Source organism: Triturus cristatus, chromosome 6 (genome assembly GCF_964204655.1).
Source record: "Triturus cristatus chromosome 6, aTriCri1.1, whole genome shotgun sequence".
Taxonomy (NCBI): Eukaryota; Metazoa; Chordata; class Amphibia; order Caudata; family Salamandridae; genus Triturus; species Triturus cristatus.
The window spans coordinates 23,830,095-23,853,978 of NC_140589.1; the positions used below are offsets into that span (position 1 = coordinate 23,830,095).

The 23,884-nt window shown below is 50.4% G+C and overlaps 1 protein-coding gene across 2 annotated transcripts in view; it reads left to right on the top strand.

The window, feature by feature from the left end:
- TTBK1 (tau tubulin kinase 1) overlaps positions 1 to 23,884 on the top strand; it is a 585,854-nt gene that overhangs the window by 259,336 nt on the left and 302,634 nt on the right. For both annotated transcript variants that reach the window (XM_085610162.1, XM_085610163.1), the window contains exon 4: positions 21,517 to 21,590. In XM_085610162.1, the coding sequence (XP_085466288.1) occupies positions 21,517 to 21,590 (74 nt within the window). The remainder of the gene's footprint in view (positions 1 to 21,516; positions 21,591 to 23,884) is intronic.

The window sequence follows — 23,884 nt, forward strand, 5'->3', positions numbered from 1 at the left end:
TACAGGCCTCGACAAGCCAGACCCACCGCACCCCATCAACCAAGACTCCCTGACAACCTGTGCCAACGTGAGCATCGAGGACACAATCAAGACCATGGCCACTATCCACTCCGGCTCCCCGTCTGACCCTCTCATACACCACATCTTCAACAAAGCTGGCAGCTCCATCGCACCCCACCTGCGCGGCATCATCAACCTCTCCTTCGAGACCGCTACCTTCCCTGAGAGCTGGAAGAACGCCGAGATCAATGCCCTACTGAAGAAACCCAACGCGGACCCGAGCGACCTCAAGAACTTCCGGCCCATCTCCCTGCTTCCGTTCCCAGCAAAGGTCATTGGGAAGATAGTTAACACCCAGCTCACCCGTCACCTCGAAGACAACAGCATCCTGGACCCATTCCAATCAGGATTCCGCAGCAACCACAGCACTGAGACCGCCCTCATCGCCGCCACAGACGACATCAGGATCCTGCTAGACGACGGCGAGACGGCGGCCCTCATCCACCTGGACCTCTCCGCTGCCTTCGACACCATCTGCCACCGCACACTACGCACGCGCCTCCACGACGCAGGGATCCGAGACAAGGCCTTGAACTGGACCACCTCCTTCCTCTCCGGCAGAACTCAGAGAGTCCGCCTCCCCCATTGCGGTCCGAAGCCTCCGAGATCATCTGTGGCGTCCCACAGGGATCCTCCCTCAGCCCGACGCTGTTCAACGTCTACATGGCACCACTTGCACGCATTGCCCGACAGCACGACCTCAACATAATCTCCTACGCCGACGACACGCAGCTGATCCTCTCCCTCACCAAGGACCCCCCCACCGCCAAATCCAACCTCCACCAGGGAATGAAGGCTGTCGCCGACTGGATGAAGGAAAGACGACTTAAACTGAACTCATACAAGACGGAGATCCTCATCCTCTGGCCCAACCCCTCAGCATGGGATGACTCCTGGTGGCCCGCATCACTGGGGACACCCCCGGCTCCTACCAACCACGCACGCAACCTGGGAGTCATCCTCGACTCGAAACTCACCATGACCAAACAAATAAACGCAGTCTCCTCTACCAGCTTCAACACCCTCCGTATGCTCCACAAGATCTACAGATGGATCCCGACAGACACGAGGAAAACAGTCACCCAGGCCCTAGTCAGCAGCAGACTCGACTACGGAAACGCCCTCTACGCCGGAGCCCCGTCCAAGCTCATCAACAGACTGCAAAGAATCCAGAACGGCTCTGCACGTCTGATCCTCGGCGTCCCACGCCGCAACCACATCACCCCCCACCTGAGGAACCTGCACTGGCTCCCCGTCGACAGAAGAATCTCCTTCAAGCTCCTGATCCACGCACACAAGGCACTCCACAAGACCGGCCCAGCCTATCTCAACAGTCGACTCTCCTTCTGTTATGTTATGTTATGTTATGTTAAATGGGACTTTTATAGCGCAACGGCTACTCCAAAGGAGTGTCCCGGCGCTTTTGTGCTCCAGACCAAAGAAAGAGCTGGAAAACATAACAGTAAAAAGAGCAGGGGCCTAAAGAGGGGGCAGATTATCCAGTGAACAGCCAGGTTTTTAAGTCTTTTCTGAAGGCAAGCAGGTTAGCGGTGTTTCGCAAGGACACCGGTAAGGAATTCCATAGCTGCGGAGCAAGAAAGCTAAAGGACCGGCCGCCTAGCCGAGCCCTTTTGATGCGTGGCACCCGAGCCAAAGCCAAAGCTTCTGACCTGAGGGATCGTACAGGTCGATAGAAGTCCAGCCTCCTCTGAAGATATTTGGCACCATTGCCATGCAAGGCCTTATGGGCGAGAGTCATGGCCTTGAAAAGTATCCTCTTCCGCACCGGAAGCCAGTGAAGGGATACGAGGAGATTGGAGGCACTGGTGCGGCGGTGCAGGCCAAAAATTGCACGAGCAGCAGCGTTCTGAGTAACCTGCAAACGCTGGAGGAGGTATTCAGGCAGACCCAGATATAGGACATTTGCATAGTCCAATCTGGACCCTATGAGTGCCTGAACAGTGATCCTCCGATGTTCCTCCGAGAGAAGGGGAAAGAACTTGCGCAACATTCTGAGTATCCCAAAGCATGTTCCCGTAAGAGTGGAAACCTGGGATTTGAGCGAGAGCTCGTTGTCAATTTTAACCCCCAGGTTCTTAGCCCACTTAGAGGACTGAGTGGGAGGGAACATGTCAGCAGGCCACCATCCCTGCCAATCTGGTTCTGATGGGCATCCGAAGAATAGTATTTCGGATTTGTCCGAGTTGCATTTGAGGCTGTTGTGTGAAAACCAGCTAAAGACAGCCCCAAGGCACTCGCAGATCCTTTCTCCATCGAACTCTTCGCTCTTACGACAGGTGAATAGAAGCTGGGTGTCGTCAGCATAAGAGACGATCCGGGCCCCGTAGGACTCCGCCAGTGTCGCCAGAGGGGTCATAAGGATGTTAAATAGAGTGGGGCTCAGTACAGAGCCCTGAGGCACTCCGACTCCCAATGGCGGCATCTCGGCGGACCCGGGTGGGACCCAAACCGTCTGCCGGCGGTTGGCCAGAAAGGAACGAAACCAGTTAAGCACCGTCCCCCCTAGACCGATGTTATGAAGTCTAGTGAGGAGATCCTCGTGGGGGACGGTGTCAAACGCCGCCGACAGGTCTAACATGACTAACATCGCCCTGCCTCCTGTGTCCAGCACCTCCTTCACGATCTCCGAGACTTCCAGGAGCGCCGTCTCGGTGCTTAAGTTGGAACGAAAGCCCGATTGGGATTCATGAAGTAACTCATTAGACTCCAGGAAGTTAGAAAGCACGCTGTGCACGTGTTTCTCCAGGATCTTGGTCAGTGCTGGAAGGAGCGAGATTGGCCTATAATTAGAAGGCGCCTCTGGATCAAGATTGGGCTTCTTGATCAGGGGGATGACCATGGCTTGCTTCCAGGCCTGGGGCAGAAAACCCTGACTCAGGGATAAATTGAGGATAGGATTAGCTATGGGATTAATGACATCTGCCATTTTCGCTAAGAATTTTGCTGGACACGGATCTAATGGTGAGCCTGATTTAAGGTTCCTCATCAAGGCTAAGGATGCGGCAACCGGAAGGGGAGGAAAGTCTAGCAAAGCTGGGCCAGGAGGAGACAGGAAGACTGTCTCCGTCGGCATCGTAGATAAATCATCTAACGCTCTCGACGGGAAAGAATCCTGAATTAGCCTGATTTTGGTGGTGAAGAAATTGGCAATAGTGTTAGCCCAGGTCTCCACCGGGGCACCCTGAGTAGAGGTTGTCCGGGGGCTGGTAAATTCACGTACAATTGAAAAAATCTCCTTACAGGAGTTAGCTGCGTCTTCAATCCTTTTAGCGAAGTAACATTTCTTGCCCTGTAAGATAAGATCGTGGTAGGACTTCATCATGATTTTATAGCGTTGTTTGGCTTCAGGCTCATACTGGACTCTCCACGCCCGCTCAGCAGCTTTACATTGCCTACGAGCGTGGGCTAAATCCTCCGTAAACCAGGGGGCAGAGACCCGCCGGGCAGCAGATTTGGGTGGCTGTGAGGGAGCGAGCTCATTTAGTCTGGCAAGAAGCCAGGATTGTAGGCTCTCCAGATCTTTCTCCAGGTCGCCAGTACAGGAAACAGGGTGATCTGCCAGAGCATGCGTTAGCATGTCTGGGGTCACCCGGTGGAATGCCCTATAGCTGCTGCCCTGCTGCCTCATGACACTGGCCGGAGAGGTCACAGTAGAAGGTATTTCAAAGTGGGCAAGATAATGATCAGACCAGACGACTGGCAGAAGAGTTACAGCCATGATAGGTGTGGTGGAAAACACCTGATCGAGTGTGTGGCCTTTGTTGTGGGTCGGACCAGAAAGATAGGGGGAAAGGCCTAGAGTGGATGCAATATCCAGCAATTTGATGGCGTCCTGGTCATTATGGTCGTCCATATGGAAATTAAAATCTCCCGCCAGTAGGCACAGCTCCGATCTAAGGACAAGGATCGACATGGCCTGCTGGAGATCATCAAGAAAGGATCCCACTGGGCCCGGAGGTCTGTAAACAATCAGACCCTTAAGCGCTTGTTGCGGCGATAGGGAGATGGTAAAGGCTAAAGAGTCCGCCCCTGCGATGGTGTGAGTATGCGTGACCGTGCACGGAAAAGATTTTTTAACAACCAAGGCAACTCCTCCTCCCCTACCCTTGTCTCTGTCCTGTCGATGGATGGTATAGTCCGTGGGGATGGCTGCCACAATGTCCGGGTGGGAGGAATCATTCAGCCATGTTTCAGTAAGCATCAGACAGGTAGGACTGGTCGTTGAGAGGAGATCAAAAATCTCTTGAGTGTGTCGGTGCAACGACCTCGTATTGAGGAGTAAACAAAGGTGTTTTATGCTACACTCCTTAGCAGGGATAGGGGAAGGGAAGGAGCGAACAGGGTGCCAATGGCAAGCAGGGCACGTATGTTTACCCTTATATCGGCCAGGAAAAACCGTGTGACACGACGCATTCCAATTACGCAAAGAGTATAGCTCCTGAGCGGAGTAGGAGAGCATAGGGGCCAGAGGTACCAGCCACGCCAGACGCTTCCGGGACGCTGACGGGCAGGACTCTAGCACGACTCCGGCGCAGGTCCGGCGCATCCGCTGGTCGCGTCCGCTGCGCGGAGCCGTAAGTGCCTGTTTTTATAGTCCTTGTCTATGGCCTCCCCAACCCAGCCCAAACGAAGATGGCCGCCAAAACCGGCGTCCAGCCCTCGGCATCAACACTCAGCAGAGGGTGGGACCGGAGCTGCAGGGAGGGGGGAAAAAAGAGTTTTTAAGCGCTGCTGAGCGCTGGGGGGTCTCTACACACTGCTGCAGGCTAGAAAATACAATTAGCAAGCACAGGTGAAAAAACGAGTAAAATCACGAAAATTAGTTTAAAATTGAAAGAAAAGCAGGAGACCTCCCGGCTTCCGCCTCAGGAGGGGAAAGGTGTGTGCAGAGTCTGATATTACCGCTTTCCAAGTCTCAGGTGCCTTTTATAGTCCTTGTCTATGGCCTCCCCAACCCAGCCCAAACGAAGATGGCCGCCAAAACCGGCGTCCAGCCCTCGGCATCAACACTCAGCAGAGGGTGGGACCGGAGCTGCAGGGAGGGGGGAAAAAAGAGTTTTTAAGCGCTGCTGAGCGCTGGGGGGTCTCTACACACTGCTGCAGGCTAGAAAATACAATTAGCAAGCACAGGTGAAAAAACGAGTAAAATCACGAAAATTAGTTTAAAATTGAAAGAAAAGCAGGAGACCTCCCGGCTTCCGCCTCAGGAGGGGAAAGGTGTGTGCAGAGTCTGATATTACCGCTTTCCAAGTCTCAGGTGCCTTTTATAGTCCTTGTCTATGGCCTCCCCAACCCAGCCCAAACGAAGATGGCCGCCAAAACCGGCGTCCAGCCCTCGGCATCAACACTCAGCAGAGGGTGGGACCGGAGCTGCAGGGAGGGGGGAAAAAAGAGTTTTTAAGCGCTGCTGAGCGCTGGGGGGTCTCTACACACTGCTGCAGGCTAGAAAATACAATTAGCAAGCACAGGTGAAAAAACGAGTAAAATCACGAAAATTAGTTTAAAATTGAAAGAAAAGCAGGAGACCTCCCGGCTTCCGCCTCAGGAGGGGAAAGGTGTGTGCAGAGTCTGATATTACCGCTTTCCAAGTCTCAGGTGCCTTTTATAGTCCTTGTCTATGGCCTCCCCAACCCAGCCCAAACGAAGATGGCCGCCAAAACCGGCGTCCAGCCCTCGGCATCAACACTCAGCAGAGGGTGGGACCGGAGCTGCAGGGAGGGGGGAAAAAAGAGTTTTTAAGCGCTGCTGAGCGCTGGGGGGTCTCTACACACTGCTGCAGGCTAGAAAATACAATTAGCAAGCACAGGTGAAAAAACGAGTAAAATCACGAAAATTAGTTTAAAATTGAAAGAAAAGCAGGAGACCTCCCGGCTTCCGCCTCAGGAGGGGAAAGGTGTGTGCAGAGTCTGATATTACCGCTTTCCAAGTCTCAGGTGCCTTTTATAGTCCTTGTCTATGGCCTCCCCAACCCAGCCCAAACGAAGATGGCCGCCAAAACCGGCGTCCAGCCCTCGGCATCAACACTCAGCAGAGGGTGGGACCGGAGCTGCAGGGAGGGGGGAAAAAAGAGTTTTTAAGCGCTGCTGAGCGCTGGGGGGTCTCTACACACTGCTGCAGGCTAGAAAATACAATTAGCAAGCACAGGTGAAAAAACGAGTAAAATCACGAAAATTAGTTTAAAATTGAAAGAAAAGCAGGAGACCTCCCGGCTTCCGCCTCAGGAGGGGAAAGGTGTGTGCAGAGTCTGATATTCTACGTACCCAACAGGAAACTCCGCTCCGCTGACCACACCCTGGCCACGGTCCCGTGCATCCGTAGAACCACCTCCGGAGGTAGGTCCTTCTCCCACCGCGCCGCCAAGACCTGGAACACCCTCCCCCTCAACCTACGACAAACCGAAAACCTGCTGACTTTCAGGAGACGACTCAAGACCAGTAGCAGCAGCACCCCCCCCAGCACCTTGAAACCCTTAGTGCGCTTTACAAATTAACTGATTGATTGATGTGCCTTGGCGTTTAATCAACACTCCGTCACTGTATTCAGAATTCAATCTCACTGATAAACAGATCAAACTGGCACAAAGGGAAGGAGACTACACGGTGCTGCGCGCTGAAAAACTGGAGAAATTACCATTCACAGTGGCAGAAAAACCAGCTACTGAGTGGATAATACATGGTAAAATTACTCTGCCTGTTACAACTTTCCATTTTCAATATTGCCTAAAACATATACCAGCAGGCAAATATGAAAGGTTGGGTAAAGAATAAATCAAGACATCTTGGGATTTACCTTACACACATAGATGTTGGAGTGGGGGGCGTGAAGTGTTTCTTAGTGGTACAAACTGTGAAAACGCACTAAGCGGTTCTCTCCTTTGTCAGGGTAATAATTTACACGGGGCCTGAGATGGTTCCACTACGAACGTATCCTGTCACCTGCAAGGCTCACCAGCTGAAGTCATTAATCCAATTTTTGGACTACTTTCGAATGGAAGTTACCTCCTGTTGAATGATCACAGCTGCTGTGGCATGTTGCCAGGTTTCCCATATCTAGTAACGTTTACATCTAGGGTCACTTGCTGTATGCAAGTCTTGTTTCCACAAATACAGACAGTCAGGGAGTTGCCTCTATGGCCTTCACTGAACATCTCTTCTATACGAATTGATACTCTAAGCAGAATGAAAGCCATTCTTTTACAACAAACTGTGCCACTGACCTCGGCCAAAGAAACCTATGATCTACAAGTCGCAAGGACTTCTGCCGAGATACATGCCCTTATGAATACAAACTGCCCTATACATTTCTCAGAAATGTTAGAACGTATCTTAAACATGTCTGATACGAGCGGTATTGTACATGTATTTAAGACCGTGCGTTTAGGACTGTTAGCACCTTTTCAAGCAGTCCTCGGAATATTTCCCAACTTCGAGCACTCTGTGTTTGGCGGACCGCCACTACTTTTGGACTCGTTGCAGGGATCCCATTTTTGCTCCTACTGCTCCGAAAATCACCGACGTCACTCCAAGCAGCATAGAGAGAGCTCTATTGGAGATAAGGTGTCGTGAGCGCATCGTCCAAATTTTGGGTTTACCCCGTGTACGAGAATTAAATACCACATGGTTTCTGTCATTCAGACCAATCTGGCAAGATTACACCTTGCCTGTTCTACGCTGCCTACTTTGCGGTGAAGAATGCGTGCTAGACATCTGTCTAACACTCCCATCAGTCATGCCTACGGATATGCTCTGTGTTGTCCCCAGCGGCTACCAATCCTGATGATATCATTCATTGAGATCTCACAGATGCAAATTGCTAGTGCTGAGGTACGAGAGGAAACAACAGGCGAGCAGGTAACATCCGATACGAACATTGCTGATGTGTCCAATGCTGAAGGCGATGCTTCTCATCTATGTGCGGTTAATCTTCTAAACGAGGTAATCCAACTTTCACCTACAACGGTAGACGACCTTTCGTCTACAGGGTTAGAAGATTTTATGTTTTCTCCATCCCCATACACTGACTTTTGATTCAGCACACAGTGTACCGGGAACACTCTGAATTTGGCCTTCGTTTTTCAAAACAAAGACTAAAACTGGGGACTTTTTTCTCTGATTAATTTTTTCGTTCTCCAAATTTGAATTTTTCTTTTTATGGCGCAGTAATCTGCTTAAAGTAGAACTATTCATAGAGAACAGATTTCTTTGATACACTTTCAGACACATTATGTCACCTTGTCAATGACAATTGATTTATGTAACTTGACATGAAAAGGTTTTGGCCTTTTTTCTTCTGTATTTACGAGCCATTTCATAATGTAGATATGTGTATGTGTTAATCTTTTGAGCATTCCATGTCAATATATGCTTCGGATGAAACATTGCTTTAATATGTATAGCACCTATCCATTTTTATGCATGGCGACAGTTTTTATGCATTCTTATAATGTATTTTTATACATGTTCTTAGCCATCCACATGTAGCTATATTTTAGATATGTTTAGCATGTTTAGAATTTAGTAATGTCGTTCATACGAAAGTGGAGTGGGTGTTGTGTGTCGATTTAGATACCGTATATAGGTTTCCCGATTTATGTCCTTATATAGGCACAATTCGCCTTGCCCATATTTAGGCATAGAAATCCATGCTAACCAAATACAGGCATGGCCACCTACATCCGTTCATCTACGTCACAACGAGTTCTTGGAAAACCAGACTCTTAAGCCTTTAGGACTTCCCCTTGCTTGGATATTGATTTCTCCAAGAACACATTATTATGCATGAACATCTATTCCTTAGGGGTTCATTCATGACGTTCTTCTGCCCGACTTTTACGTCAATACTGGCATTCCTAAACACCTTATAGGTATAAATATACCTTCACTTACCATGGCAAACCACGGTTCGGCTGCCAACTTGTACGACGTGGCTCACCACGGCAAGTTCGGAAGGAAGGCAATTTCCCGCCTGACGCACTGAACAGACGCTGTCATCCTCCTCGCAGAGAATCCAGCTCCAGTGTTTCTGACTCCCCTTGCGGGGTGTTAGAGATCGAGACTCGGAAAGAGATTCCAACCTCACTCATTCTAAGGTATAGAGCGGACTAGAACCTAGAGGGGCTTTTGGCAAATCTTGGCAATTATAGCTAAACTAAACTATAGACCAACAGCCCCTACTTCTTACCCCGTACTACACTTACCTTAGGTACACTGGGGTAGAACTAGCTAGAAGCATCAGATGAGTATTAAAATGTTAGCCTGTGTTATTTATGTATGTATTTTTATGAATATCTGTCATAGCTACAAACCATGCTATTGCAGAATCAATCAATCAATCAATCATGAAATTTGTATCGCGCGCTACTAACCCGGGAGGGTCTCAAGGCGCTTGGGGGAGGGGGTCTGCTACTGTTCGAACAGCCAGGTCTTGAGCTGTTTCCTGAAGGCGAGGTGGTCCTGGGTCAGCCGCAGGTGGATGGGCAGGGAGTTCCATGTCTTGGCCGCCAGGTAGGAGAAGGATCTTCCTCCAGTGGTGGCTCTCTGGATGCGAGGTACGGCGGCGAGGGCGAGGTGCGCGGATCGTAGCTGGCGGGTGGGCGTGTAGAAGGTCAGGCGGTCGTTGAGGTACTCAGGGCCCAGGTCGTGGAGGGATTTGTGTGCGTGGGTGAGGAGTCTGAACGTGATCCTCTTGTTGACGGGGAGCCAGTGTAGGTCTCAGGTGGCTCGAGATGTGGCTGCGTCGGGGGACGTCCAGGATGAGTCGGGCGGAGGCGTTCTGGATACGTTGGAGTCTTTTCTGAAGCTTGGCTGTGGTTCCGGCGTAGAGGGTGTTTCCGTAGTCTAGTCGGCTGGTGACGAGGGCCTGGGTGACCGTCTTCCTGGTTTCGGTCGGGATCCACCGGAAGATTTTGCGGAGCATGCGGAGGGTGTGGAAGCATGATGAGGAGACGGCGTTGACTTGTCTGGTCATCGATAGGGAGGAGTCCAGGATGAAGCCCAGGTTGCGTGCGTGGTCTGTTGGCTTGGGTGCGGTGCCTAGGGCAGGGGGCCACCAGGAGTCGTCCCATGCGGAGGGTGATGGTCCAAGGATGAGGACTTCTGTCTTGTCTGTGTTCAGTTTCAGGCGGCTGATGTTCATCCATTCGGCGACGTCCTTCATCCCTTTGTGTAGGCTGGCTCTGGCGGTGTCGGGGTCTCTGGTGAGGGAGAGGATGAGCTGGGTGTCGTCGGCGTAGGAGATGATGTTGAGGTTGTGTTGGTGTGCGATGGCAGCAAGTGGTTTCATGTAGACGTTGAAGAGGGTGGGGCTGAGTGACGATCCCTGCGGAACGCCGCAGATGACTTTGGTGGCCTCAGAACAGAAGTGGGGGAGGCGAACTCTCTGTGTTCTGCCGGCGAGGTATGAGGTGATCCATTCCAGAGCCTTTCCTTGGATGCCGGTGTCGTTGAGGCGTTGGACTAGGGTGCGGTGGCAGACAGTGTCAAATGCAGCGGAGAGGTCTAGGAGGATGAGTGCCGCTGTTTCTCCATTGTCAAGCAGGGCTCGGATGTCATCAGTGGCTGCGATGAGGGCGGTCTCGGTGCTGTGGTTGGCTCTGAATCCGGACTGCGATGGGTCGAGGGATCCGTTCGTCTCGAGGAAGGCGGTCAGTTGTTTGTTGACGACTTTCTCGATGACTTTGGCAGGGAAAGGAAGGAGCGAGATGGGTCGGAAGTTCTTGAGGTCGGTCGGGTCCGCTGTTGGTTTTTTCAGCAGGGCGCTGAGCTCGGCATGCTTCCAGCTCTCCGGGAAGGTGGCTGTGTCGAAGGAGGTGTTGATGATGTCCCGGAGGTGGAGTGCGATGGTGGAGTCTGCCTTGTTGAAGACATGGTGGGGGCATGGGTCGGTCGGAGATCCGGAGTGAATGGTGTTCATCGTGCGGGCCGTGTCTTCGGTGGTCACTTCGGTCCATGTCTGGAGGGCGGCGGCGAGGTGCGTCGGTCCCACCGATGGGTGCGGGGGTGGTGCGCTGAAACTGTTGTGGATGTCGGCAATCTTGCGGTGGAAGTACGAGGCGAGGGAGTCGCAGAGGTCCTGTGAAGGAGTGATGTCGTTGTTTCCGGTGCTGGGGTTGGAGAACTCCTTGACGATGTTGAAGAGTTCCTTGCTGTCATGGGCGTTGTTGTCCAGTCGTTCCTTCAGAGATTTCTTCTTGGTGGAGCGGATGAGCTGGTGGTGTCTGCGGGTGGCGTGTTTGAGGGTGGTCATGTTGTCGGCGGTCTTGTCGAGGAGCCAGGCCTTCTCGAGGGTGCGGCAGGCCTTCTTGGAGTCCTTGAGTTCGTTGGTGAACCAGGGGGCCTTCTTGCTTCTGGGCCTGGTGAGTGGGTTCTTCAGTGGGGCGATGTCGTCGGCACAGGTGGTCAGCCATTGCGTGAGGTTGCGGGCTGCTCCGTTGGGGTCCGTTGTGCTGACAGGTGGGTTCTGGCTGAGGGACGTAGTTAGCTGGTCGGCGGTGATCTTGCTCCAGTTTCTGTGGGGGGCCTGCTTCGGGTGGTGGTGGGTTGTGTTCTTTCTGAAGCTGAAGTGGACGCAGCTGTGGTCAGTCCAGTGAAGTCCGGTGGAGTGGCTGTAGGTGATGTGCTTGCTGGATGAGAAGACGGGATCAAGCGTGTGGCCGGCGTAGTGGGTGGGGGTGTTGACCAGTTGCTGGAGTCTGAGGTTGGCGAGGTTGTCCAGCAGGGCGGTAGTGTTGCGGTCCTTGTTGTTCTCCAGGTGGAAGTTGAGGTCCCCGAGGAGGATGTAGTCGGTGGAGGGGAAGGCGTGTGGGCTGATGAAGTCCGTGATGTCTTCGCAGAATTGTGTGCGTGGTCCCGGGGGTCTGTAGATGAGGGTGCTTCTGAGGGTAGTCTTGGGGTCGGTGTGAATCTGGAAGTGCAGGTGCTCGGCGGCGTTGAATGCGTCGATGGAGTCAGTCGAGATGCGAATGGTGCTTTTGTGTACGATGGCGATACCACCTCCGGTCTGGTTGACGCGGTCCTTCCTGATGATCTTGTAGCCGTCCGGGATGGCGATGGCGATGTCGGGGGCTGAGGAGGCGTTCATCCAGGTTTCCGTGAGGAAGGCGACGTCTGGAGATGCGAAAATTATTTTATCTTACTGCTAACGCTGTACGTATTATACTTCGCATTCTGTCTTACGATTGTAGCAGTTCCTATCTCTTGTACGAGAAATAAGACTGTTCAATAAATCCTTTTTATTGAAACACCTGTCTATCTATTTCTGTGTAACTCTGTAGAAACGAAGCATGCACGATTGACTGAGTGAAACTATTATCTATTGTTTCCACGATTCTGAGATTTTTCCGATTCTAAGGGAAACAAAGTTGTCATGTTTATGCGGTTGTCAGAAACGAATCCCTTCTTGTATATTCGAGAAGTTTCTAGTGACCTCTGAGTTAGCTGGAACACACAAGTAATTAAGTTTAATGTACTCGATAGAGACATACTGACCTCAGTCCTATGTCAAAACTATAGTGTATATTATTCCAATGTGCAGAGCCTATCAGGGATATAGGAACTACACTACACTCTGTTCTTATATGGAAACACTAAGCTGCAGCGCCACTGACTGTTATCAGGTGTCCTCTGTTATTAATTGGAAAGGAAAGGCTGCAGTACCACTGACTATTGTGAGAAGTTGGCCTGGTATAGGCTGTCCACTAGTTATAGTGGGCACCCTGTACCATTCCAAACAACCCCGTATTGGTTATCGGTTAAAGACAACCTTTATTGAAAGCTATCCTAGTGATAGCTATGGAGAGCAGCCTTCAGGCCAAATATTGAAGGAATGTAAAGCAGCTTGTTTTACCAGTCTATAATCTCTTGAGTGCCTAAATGAAAGACATCCACACCGGGTATATATAAAATCTATGTATTTATTACTAAACACACCCTCCTAGTCTCTTTATGAGACTAGAGGTCAAAACACATAAGTCACACTTCAAATATTACAGTATAATAGCACAAATACACGTCAGTTCCTAGGGGCGAGCCAAACCATATACTAAAATAGTGGTATAAGAACCACGACTTAACTAGACACAAGGCCTAGAGCCTGTAGAATTGCTGGGACCCCAAGGAACCACCCAAGGTAGTGACACAGGGGACCCACGGGGGCCGTGTGCAGTGTGTGAACACAACCGCGAGCCCCTGTTAGCTTCTATGGGGAAAGTCGCGGTTAGATTTTTAAAGATTAGGGACACTTAGAAGTGAGTCAGGACCAAACCCTTTGGCACTTAGGAAGTTCTAGGGCCAACACCCACGGGAGCACCGGAGTATTTGTGTTACCTCACCCAGGGAAGCCGGGTGCATAGATGTCAAATGGTGTCGGGTCGCGTCGTCGATTCCAATGGGATCTGGCAAAGAAAGTGCTGCTGCCGGGAAGATGCGAAGTGTCCGAAGAGATCCAAGCCTTGATCGAAGATGAGAAGAACCTAAAAGCAGAGGGGACAGAGTCTGGGTCACTAGCCAGGGACCAGGAAGGCGATGAGGAGATGCCCACCGATGTCGGGTGATTTCAGGTGAAGAAGGTGAAGCTTGACTCTTCAGCCACGAGGACCAGGAGGCGTCGAGGATGACCAGGAGCTGGATTCGCGCTGTCCCACGAAGGATGTCGAGTGCTGCAGCATCGGTGCCCGGATTGAACACAACAAGCCTTGGCAACAGCAACCCATGCAGAAACGAGAAAGATGCTTCGGTGCAGACCAGCAAGGTCTGTGGGACTTACCACTTGGTGGGGAGTCGGGGCACGTCTGGAGCATCCAAGGAAGCCCAAGGAAATTCAAAGTTACCCCCTCAGGGACCCACCAGTCGACGGACCAGGGATCGCGAAGGGACCTCGAGATGAAACACAAAATGGTGGCCCACGGGTCACTCGGGGTGATTAGGCCAACAATCTTCAGTGGATTCTGTGCTTGAGGTGGGGGCTACGAGTCAGCCCAAACATGACTTCAGGAAGCATCGAGAAGTCAATGCACTTGCAAAAGTACATGGTGACCAGGAGTTCCAGTTCCACGCTACTCACGAGGGCTGTGGGTCTCAGCTTTGCTGGGGACTCGGGTCGGCCTCCGCGATGTCTGGAAATCCTCTTCCTGGGCTGCAAAATACGTCGGAGTCTGGTGGGAGCTTCAGAGATGCAGACCGGCAAAATGCTTCGTTGGTGCCTGCCAAGCAGGGGATTCACTCCTTGACCCCAAGGGAGATTTCTTCAGTCCTCTAATCTTGAGTAGAGCGTCGAAGTTCCAGGATTCAGCTTCAGAGTTTCGTCCAGGATTATCTAAAGTTCTGGTTACAAAGGTTCCTTACTTATACCTAAGGAAGGGGTTGGACTAGCTCTGGGGACCCACCTATGGGAGGGTTTGGAAAGAGGGGTGGCTTCACCCATTTCCTTTGTCCAGTTTCGCGCCAGAGCAGGGGCTAGAAGCCCCTGAACCGGTTTGAGCTGGACTATGCACAGGGACACCAAATGTGTCCCCAGTGCAGGAATTCAGAGCACTTAGAGAGTGCTCCTACCCAGCCCGAATACACATCAGCCTGTCTGGGAGGTGGTTACACCCCTGTGACAGGAAACCTATTGTCCAGGCCTCCCCTGCCGGAGTTTCGGTCAGCAGCAGGAGGCCAGACCCGTGTCTGTGGCTGCAGCATCCATTTTGTGATGCCAGGTGTTAGACCTGGCACCTTGGCGTGAGTTTTCCTTCCACTTTTTGATGGTGTGCCTCGATTGTTTTGCTGGTGTTGTCCGCTCAGGGCACTGCGCCACGGCTAATCCGTGCCGCAGTGCAAGTGCTCCCTAGGTAAAGTGTACCTGTAATTGATGTTCATGATTGGTTTATTGGATTCACTGTCAGTCCCCAGTAAAGTGCACCAGGGGTGCCGAGGCTTGTGAATGCCAATGCTGCTGGTGGGCTTGCAGCGCTGGTTGCGCCACCCACAGAAAGCGGCCTTGTAAAATGTGTCTAGGGTCTGCCACCGCAGACCCTGTGCGCGGTCTGGGACCGTCGCGCTGACTGCGCAAGTGCCCCCACTTGCCAGTCCCTAAACCTTCCCTTACCTACTTATTAGCCACCCCTCTGGTAGGCCCAAGGGCAGGGTGCATTGTAGGCATAAGGTAGGACATGCCCTGATGTGTGTGGCATGTCTTAGTAGTGAATTACCGCCATTTTCGTTTTTCACTATTGAAGGCTACCTGCTCTCCATAGGCCAGAATGGGCTGCTGGAGTCACTACACGCTGTGACCCCAGTGGACTCAGAGAGCATGGTAAAATGTTAAGTTTAGTATGCCTGAACTCAGAATAATAAAATACTTCTTGTAGTCAAGTTTATTTTAATATCCTGGGTTTGTAAATACTACTTTTAGAAAGTTAGTATTTACTGACCTGACCATTTCAGTCCGCCTCTGCTGTGTGTGTGTGTTCTGCCTAGCAACAGTAGGAGCAGGGTTGGGGAATCCCCAGAGACAGGTTGGCTGCCAGGTGGTGGGTAGGGAGATGACCCCAGGATGGGTGGGAGGAGTACACCTTGACTCTTGAATAGACCTGTGCTCTGCCACCACAAAGCCGGCGCCGCCCCCTGTGGGGCGGCTGATGTCTCTGCCCTGCTGCTGAAAGGAAAGAGCAGAGTCACCATAACAAAGTGCTCCAGAACTGGACTGAGCCAGGCCTAGGCCCCCTGGCGCTAAAGAACAAAAGAATCATGGTATAAAAGTAGGAGCCTGGCTCCTAAGAAATCAGAATCCTGTTTTACCACAAAGAACCTCTGCCCGACTAGAAGGAGAAGAAGACGCTGGAGGAGCTGGCCTGCTACTTGCCTTGCTGAGAAAGGAGAGGAAGAGACTACTGAAAAGACTTTGCTGCTTTGTGCTTTAAACATTCTCCAAGGGCTTGATCTGAGCTTGCCCCCTGAACTGAACCCCAGGACCAGTGGGTTCTCTGTGCTTTTGCTCGTCCTCCGATTCGAGCCGTGTGTGCATCCCGCTGGAAAGAGACTGCGCCCCTCAACGCCCCTCCTAGGGCCGTGACACTCAGGAGCTCGCCTGCCGCAACCCCGTGAGAGCCCCGCTCCGTCCGGAGCCGCTCTCTGTCCCCGGGCTAGGCCGCCTGCGCCCCTGTCACCGCCTGCCACTGGAGCGCGCTGAACGCGCTATCATCCCTCCCGCCGGAAACCGTCCGACGACTGTGATCTACGCCGGGTCATCCAGCTGCACTGACCGTGCCCTGTGACCCCGCTTCGCTATCCCCGGACACCTCAGGCCGCGCCGCCCCCGCTGTGGAGACCCCCCCTGCACCGCCATGCTGAGGGTCGCTGGCCGCGCCTGCCTACCTGCCCACACCCGCTGATCGAGGACCCAAGACCACTGCTCAAAGCTGAGAGTCGCACCGACCTGTGCCGACTCTCCACATAACTGAAGAAGTTCCAGTATCGGGCTCGGGGCCCGCAACGCCTTATTTCCCCGTTCACAGGAGTCGATCTCTGTAAGTACTGGAACCACAAGTGACATTTGCAAGAGACTGCAAAGTATCTATTTGAAGCTACGAACAAAGAACATTTGCCTGCTTTACAACCTGGTGGCATAGCGAAAACGTTATTGGTCTTGTGATAAGTCTGCTGAGATATATATACTTATTTTTACATAAAGAAGCGTATTTTTCTACATATCCAAGTCTGGTGTCCGTTTCTGGGGGGATTGATGTATTTACTGTGTGTATGATTGTAAGTGCTTAACCAACAACGCCTGAGGAATCGCCTTGGCTGCTCACGCCACGCACCTAGAGGGTGAGCAAGGGTCATTCACGAGGGGTTATCCTGCGCCCTGACGTAGAGGAGAGGGTTCCTGCTTGACACAAGGGCAACCTTGCGCCAACCAGAGATCCCCGAATCTAACACCAGGGCTCTATTAGATTTCTACCGGGTATACCAGTACGGCCACGTCTCTCCCTCTAGAAGGGTGGGATCATATCCTCACATCAAGAACTGATGTGGGGGAATGATTCCAAGGTGATTGACACCAAACACGATATGTTTCCGTGCAGCCAGTCCAAAGTTAGCATTAACCGTTAAGATATAATGCACTTAAGAGTATATGGTCAGGCTGCACCACTGACAATCCCGGAGAAGAATTCCGAAGGCTGCAGAGGCGCTCAGATCATGCCTGGGCACCCTCTCACATATAACCAAGCACCCTGCCTTCAGGATTGATAAGGCCTGCCATAGGGGTGACTGATAGGTTTGTATGTGCAGTGATAGGTGAGGTATAGTGAACCTATACCTCAGTAAGGGGTGCATGCACCACCTTACCCAGGCTGCAGTAGCAGACCTGAGGTGTCATTTTGGGTGGCATTCCAGGGGTGGCATAATACATGCTTCAGCCCCTGGTAGGTCTCTGGGGTACCTATGCCCTGGGCACATAGTATACAATTTACTAGGGACTCACAAGGGTACCTCAGGATCCAATCTGTGGTGTACCTAAAGTACATGTAATCAATTTAGAGAGGAAGCAGCTAGGCTGGGGTCCTGGTTAGCAGGGCCACAGCCATACTAAAGTCGAAAAACAGTGAAACACCAGCAAAAAGTGGGGTTACCCATGTGAAGCAGGTCCTTCTCTCCTACAACTATCATCAGGTGTCCTCTGTTCTTATATAGAAACACAATGCTGCAGAACCTCTGACTGTTATCAGGTGACCTTAATGTTATTACATGGAAAGACAAAGCTGCAGTACCACTGACCGTTATCAGGTGTCCTCTGTTCTTATATGGAAACACAAGGCTGCTGCGCCACTGACTGTTGTCAGGTGCCCACACTGTTATTATATGGAAAGGCAAGTTTGCAGTTCGTCTGACTGTCATCAGGTGTCCTCCCAGTTGTTGTGTGTAGGAAACATATTTCTTGCGATGACCCTGCCTCCAGAGAAGTATGATGCGTGTGTCATCAATGATGCCCTTTGTAGTGTTAGGTTGGTGGCGGGTGTGGTGTTCTGAACAGTGCATTGGAGTTACAGCTGCTGTCAGATTTCAGGAACTTGCTGTTTTTCCTCCATAGTCACTATACACACTCAGTTAAGCTGTTTTCCTTGTAGTTTGATAGGCTTTTTGTGTAACTAACATAGGTCATTCCTTTTGCCTGGCAGGGAACATAATGTTCTCTCCGCTGTATATTTCCTGGGTTTTTATTCACATACCAGGCCAACTTTTAATTACACATCAACAGAAAATATACTGCAGACCATGAGTTTAGGCTGCTTCCTTTATGTCTGTGCCACCCACATACAACAGATGCAGTTCACTGGTGCAGACTGTGCTTCAGGCCTCCTCTGAGCACCACAAGTGTATGGCCTTGTTAAACCTGCACATAAACTAACCACTGTCTGCAGGCTTGAAGCTGGCTCCACGACCAGAGCCTGCAGGCGGTGCTGGGTGAGGCTCTGGGTAGGGCTGTGCACTGTGTGTGCCACTGAGATGCATCAAACACCGCCCATAGGAGGATGGCCCGGTGCAGGCTCAGGTGCTCCGAACGTTGCCCAGAACCCAGTGCCTACAAGTGATAGTCTTGGCACAAGGGAGTATACAGAGTGCACATCCTTGACCATGAAGATGTTGTGTTGGGTTATGCGCATTTCTATAGCGCAAAGCTCACCCAGGAAGGAATCTAGGTGCTAAAGCAGGAGCTGTATGGGCCGAGCCAGGGTTGGGCTGGGTGAAGAGCCAGGTGTGCAGCATCTCGCAGAATTCAAGAGCTGAGGAGGTGGCTCTGATGTGCAGGGGCGGGAAACTTCCTTTACCCCACATGCGTTACTCCGCAGTACTATTACCACACAGTTTTTACACTGCAGAATCTTTTACAATGCAGGGCTTTACACCGCAAACTATGAAAATGCATTCCCCAAAGTAATTCCACAGTGGAGTTAGAATAGTAAATTGTGTTGTAATTGGGAATGCGTTGTAATAGTTTGCGGTGTAAAGCTGTGCGTTGTAGAAGATTTTGCGGTGTAAAAACTGCAGGGTAAGGGCACACTGAGTAAAAGTGTGCGGGGTAAAGTGTCCTATTCGCAGGGGTACTTCTTTCCTCTATTTAGGAGCGAGGTAGCTGAAGGCAGGACCGCCAGATCTGGTTCTGCGTATGCGGGGAGTGTGTGTGAGTAGGAGTTCAGCTGAGGTGTCTTGTAGGTTTGTGAAAGTTTATGCGGTTGTTGAGGTACCTGAGGCCAATGTTGTAAAAGGTTGTATGCGTGTCTGTGGAGTTTGGAGAGTGCTCGTTTGTTAAGCGCCTGATGACTGGGCTGACTTGAGAAAAATAAGGATTTTAGAAGAGGCCCATCCCCTCAGCGACCACGGTTAAAAAATAGGCAAAATCGAAGCGGCCTGGCAGCCCCCACAGAGGCCCCTCCCTGTGACGCTCAACATGGCTTCATACAGGTGTATTGTGTCACTGTGCTTGGGAAGCAGACCTTTAAGTCTCATGACTACGCACATGTATAAGTGTGAGTGTATAGAGTGTGAGTTTGGTTTAAGGGGTTATAAGTATTTATGAAACTCCAAATATTAACACAAAATACATAACAATAATTGAATAACTGGCCACAAAGCACTGATTTTTTATGCTAAATGGAAGCTAGAAGGATGTAACCCTACAGTCTCTGAAAGGTACAATATGCAGTCCTAGGTTTAAATCTTGACCAAATTGTGTGATCCTTGGCACATCACTTTCTTCATTATATATTATATTCCTTAACCATCCAGTTTGTGAGCTCAATTCAGTACAGGATCTGCTTTCTATAAAAACCTCACGTATATATGAGTAATATAGATGAATCTTGTTTTACATTTAGGCGCCCATTACGATGTTGGTCGGAAAGGCTCTGAACGGCATTCGGTTCATCCGAATCCGTGTCGGAAGCCTTGTCTCCGACGGACTCAGAAACTTTTCCGACCAACCGATTACGATGGTTGGAAACCGTTTGGACTGTCTGACTCAGTTCAGACTTGCGCCCCAGCGGCATTCGGAGACTCCGATTCGGTCGGAGCCGACTCATACGTCTCTACAAACCGCTTTTCCGACTAAACGATTACGATGTCGGATTCAGACAGCCTTTCTGAATCGGTCTGTCCAACACGGATCGGCTGTCGGAATCCGAGTTCGGGGGCCTATAGCAGGCCACCCTTCACCCAGAGGCCTCCGGTTGTGGCCTGTGGGAGTAGCCATTGGTCCTCTCTTTTCAACCAAGCACGGTGTGGCAGACATCAAGGGGTGCCTGCCACAGTGTGCAAGGTTTTCGGCGACTACCCCTATTTTCAATGGGAGCCGTTGTTGTCGGTTGGAACGGTGTTCGTAAACATCGTAATTCGTCGAACACCCAAGCCCGATTTGGTCAGAAACAATTCCGAAACAGAGTCGGTCGGAATGCTTTCCGACTGACATCATAATGAAGCCCTTAATAACAAAATAGGCTATATAAGTAGAGAACATGGCATACTAGCACATTTTGAGTACATTGCCTGAATGTTTCAAGTTTAGAAAAATAATTTCAATAAATGGAACTCAATTATGTTATAAATATCATCTGCATTTAATTGAGACCATGAGATATGTTGCCATTTTCTTTTCTTTTGAAAACCTGTATCTTATTCTTTTATGACATTTGTTTCCTGAATTGCATCTTTTGATGGCTCGGCTTGTTCTTTGGGTTTTAGATCCAAGACATACCTGTGGCTCGGTTCTCCCCAAGGGTGTCCTTGTCCCAGAAATGTAGTGCCTCTGAGCCCTTGCATGAACCGCCTAAACACACCAGTCCCTAACTTTCGGGTGGCTCCTGTGTTGCAGTCACTGGTTATGTACATGTTAGATGGACATTGTATGAGCCATGCGTGGCGCTGACAGCTCTACTTTGTACGTCACAGCAGTGTAAGGCTCAGGAATTAATAGCAGGGAGTACCGCAGTTCAGGACTGAGGAGCACTGGCAGAACCATGTGTGACCCTCGGCACTTGGATAGCAGGAGATGCTGCAGGTCACAGTGGTGATGCTGTGGCATTACTGTGGGTAACCCTCAGGATCTGGATGTCACAGGACCCTGCTGCTCAGGACTGAGGTGCACTGGCAGAGCTGAGTGTGGCCCTCAGTAATTGAACAGGCGTGAACGCTGAAAGCCACGGTTGCAGTACTGTGCACAGCTGTGTGGATCCCAGTACTGTAAAAGTATGGGGTGTTGCTGGACATCACTGATTGTGTATCCAGCGTGTGTCTCAATATCATAACAGTAGGGGGTGTTACAGGTCATTACTGTGGTGTGTTGGTAGCATTGTGTGTGGGCCTCAGTGCAATAATAGCAGGAGTTTCATGGAAAACAACCATAAAACTGTCACCTGCCTCTGCCCTGTGTGACTGTGTTCTTCTATTATGCCCCCTGCAGGGAAGGACCATGTCTGCAGGTTCATTGGCTGTGGGAGGAATGAGAAATTCAACTATGTTGTCATGCAGCTTCAGGTGAGTACTGAATATGATTGCGCACATTGTTAAAGAAATGTATGTTTCCATTAATCTGAAAAAAGGAAAAGTGGCCAGCTGCAATGCTGAGAGTGTCCATATAATGAAGGAAGAGAGGCCAGCTCTAGTACTGAGAGTGTGTACGTAATGAAGCAAGAGTGGCCAGTGCTAGTGCTGCGCGTGTGTACGTAATGAAGGATAGGTGACCATCTCTAGTGCTGAGTGTGTCTATGTAATGAAGGAAGAGAGGCCAGCTCTAGTACTGAGAGTGTGTACGTAATGAAGCAAGAGTGGCCAGCCCGAGTGCTGCGCGTGTGTACGTAATGAAGGATAGGTGACCATCTCTAGTGCTGAGTGTGTGTATGTAATGAAAGAAGAGAGGCCAGCTCTAGCACTGAGAGTGTCTATGTAATGAAGGAAGAGTGACCAGAGGATACTGTGTGTATGTAATGAAGGAAGAGTGGCCAGCTCCTGTGTTGTGTGTGTGTATGTAATGGAGGAAGAGTGACCAGCTCTAGTGCAGAGTGTGAGTATGTAATGAAGATAGAGTGGGCAGCTCTATCACTGTGTGTGTTTATGTAATGAAGGAAGAGTGTCTGGCTCGAATGCAGAGTGTGTGTATCTAATGAAGGTAGAGTGGCCGGCTCTAATGCAGAGTGTGTATGTAATGAAGGTAGAGTGTCTGGCTCTAATGCAGAGAGTGTGAATGTAATGAAGGAAGAGTGGCCAGAGGATACAGTGTGTATGTAATGAAGTAAGAGTGGCCAGCTCTGGTGCCGAGTGTGTGTATGTAATGAAGGAAGCGTGGCCAGCTCTAGTGCTGAGTGTGTGTATGTAATGAAGAAAGAGTGGCCAGCTCTAGTGCTGACTGTGTGTATGTAATGAAGGAAGAGTGGCCAGCTGTAGTGCTGAGTGTGTGTAATTAATGAAAAAAGAGTGGCCAGCTCTAGTGTTGAGTGTGTGTATGTAATGAAGGAAGAGTGGCCAGCTCTGGTGCCGAGTGTGTGTATGTAATGAAGAAAGAGTGGCCAGCTCTAGTGCTGAGTTGGTGTATGTAATGAAGGAAGAGTGTCTGGCTCTAATGCAGAGAGTTTGTATGTAATGAAGAATGAGTGGCCAGCTCTAGTGTTGAGTGTGTGTATGTAATGATGAAAGAGTGGCCAGCTCTAGTGGGGAGTGTGAGCATGTAATGAAGGTAGACTGGCAGGCTCTAGTGCTGAGTGTGTGTTTGTATGAAGAAAGGGTGGCCAACTCTAGTGCTGAGTGTGTTTATGTTACGAAGAAGGATTGGTCAGTTCTAGTGCTGATTGTGACGTATGCAAGTAAGAAAGAGTGGCCAGCTCTAGTGTTGAGTTTTTGTATGTAATGAAGGAAGAGTGGCCAGCCCTAGTATTGACTGTGTGTATGTAATGAAGGATGAGTGTCTGACTCTAATGCAGAGAGTGTGTATGTAATGAAGGAAGAGTGGCGAGCTCTAGACCTGAGTGTGTGCATGTAATGAAGAAAGAGTGACCAGCTCTAGTGTTGAGTGTGTGTATGTAGTGATGGAAGAATGGCCAGCTCTGGTGCTTAGTGTGTGTATGTAATGAAGGAAGAATGGCAGTCTCTAATGCAGAGTCTGTATGTAATGAAGGAAGAGTGGCCAAAGTATACAGTGTGTATGGAATGAAGGTAGAGTGGCCAGCTCTAGTGCTGAGTTAGTGTATGTAATGAAGGAAAAGGGTCCTGCTCTAGCACCATGTGTGTGTATTTAATGAAAAAAAGGAAGTGTCTGGCTCTAATGCAGAGAGTGTGTATGTAATGAAGGAAGAGTGGCCAGCTCTAGTGCTGAGTGTGTGTATGTAATGAAGAAAGAGTGGCGGCCAGCTCCAGTGTTGAGTGTGTGTGTGTAATGAAGGAAGAGTGTCCAGCTCCAATGTTGAGTGTGCGTATGTAATAAAGGAAGAGTGGCCAGCTCTGGTGCCGAGTGTGTGTACGGAATGAAGGAAGTGTGGCCAGCTCCAGTGTTGAGTGTGTGTATGTAATGAAGGAAGAGTAGCCAGCTCCAGTGTTGAGCGTGTGTATGTAATGAAGAAAGAGTGGCCAGCTTTAGTGCGGATTGTGTGTGTGTAATGAAGGAAGAGTGGCCAGCTCCAATGTTGAGTTTGTGTATGTAATGAAGAAAGAGTGGCCAGCTCTAGTGTTGAGTGTGTGTGTGTAATGAAGGAAGAATGACCAGCTCTAGTGCTGATTGTGTGTATGTAATAAAGGAAGAGGTGCTGATTGTGTGTATGTAATAAAGGAAGAGTGTCTGG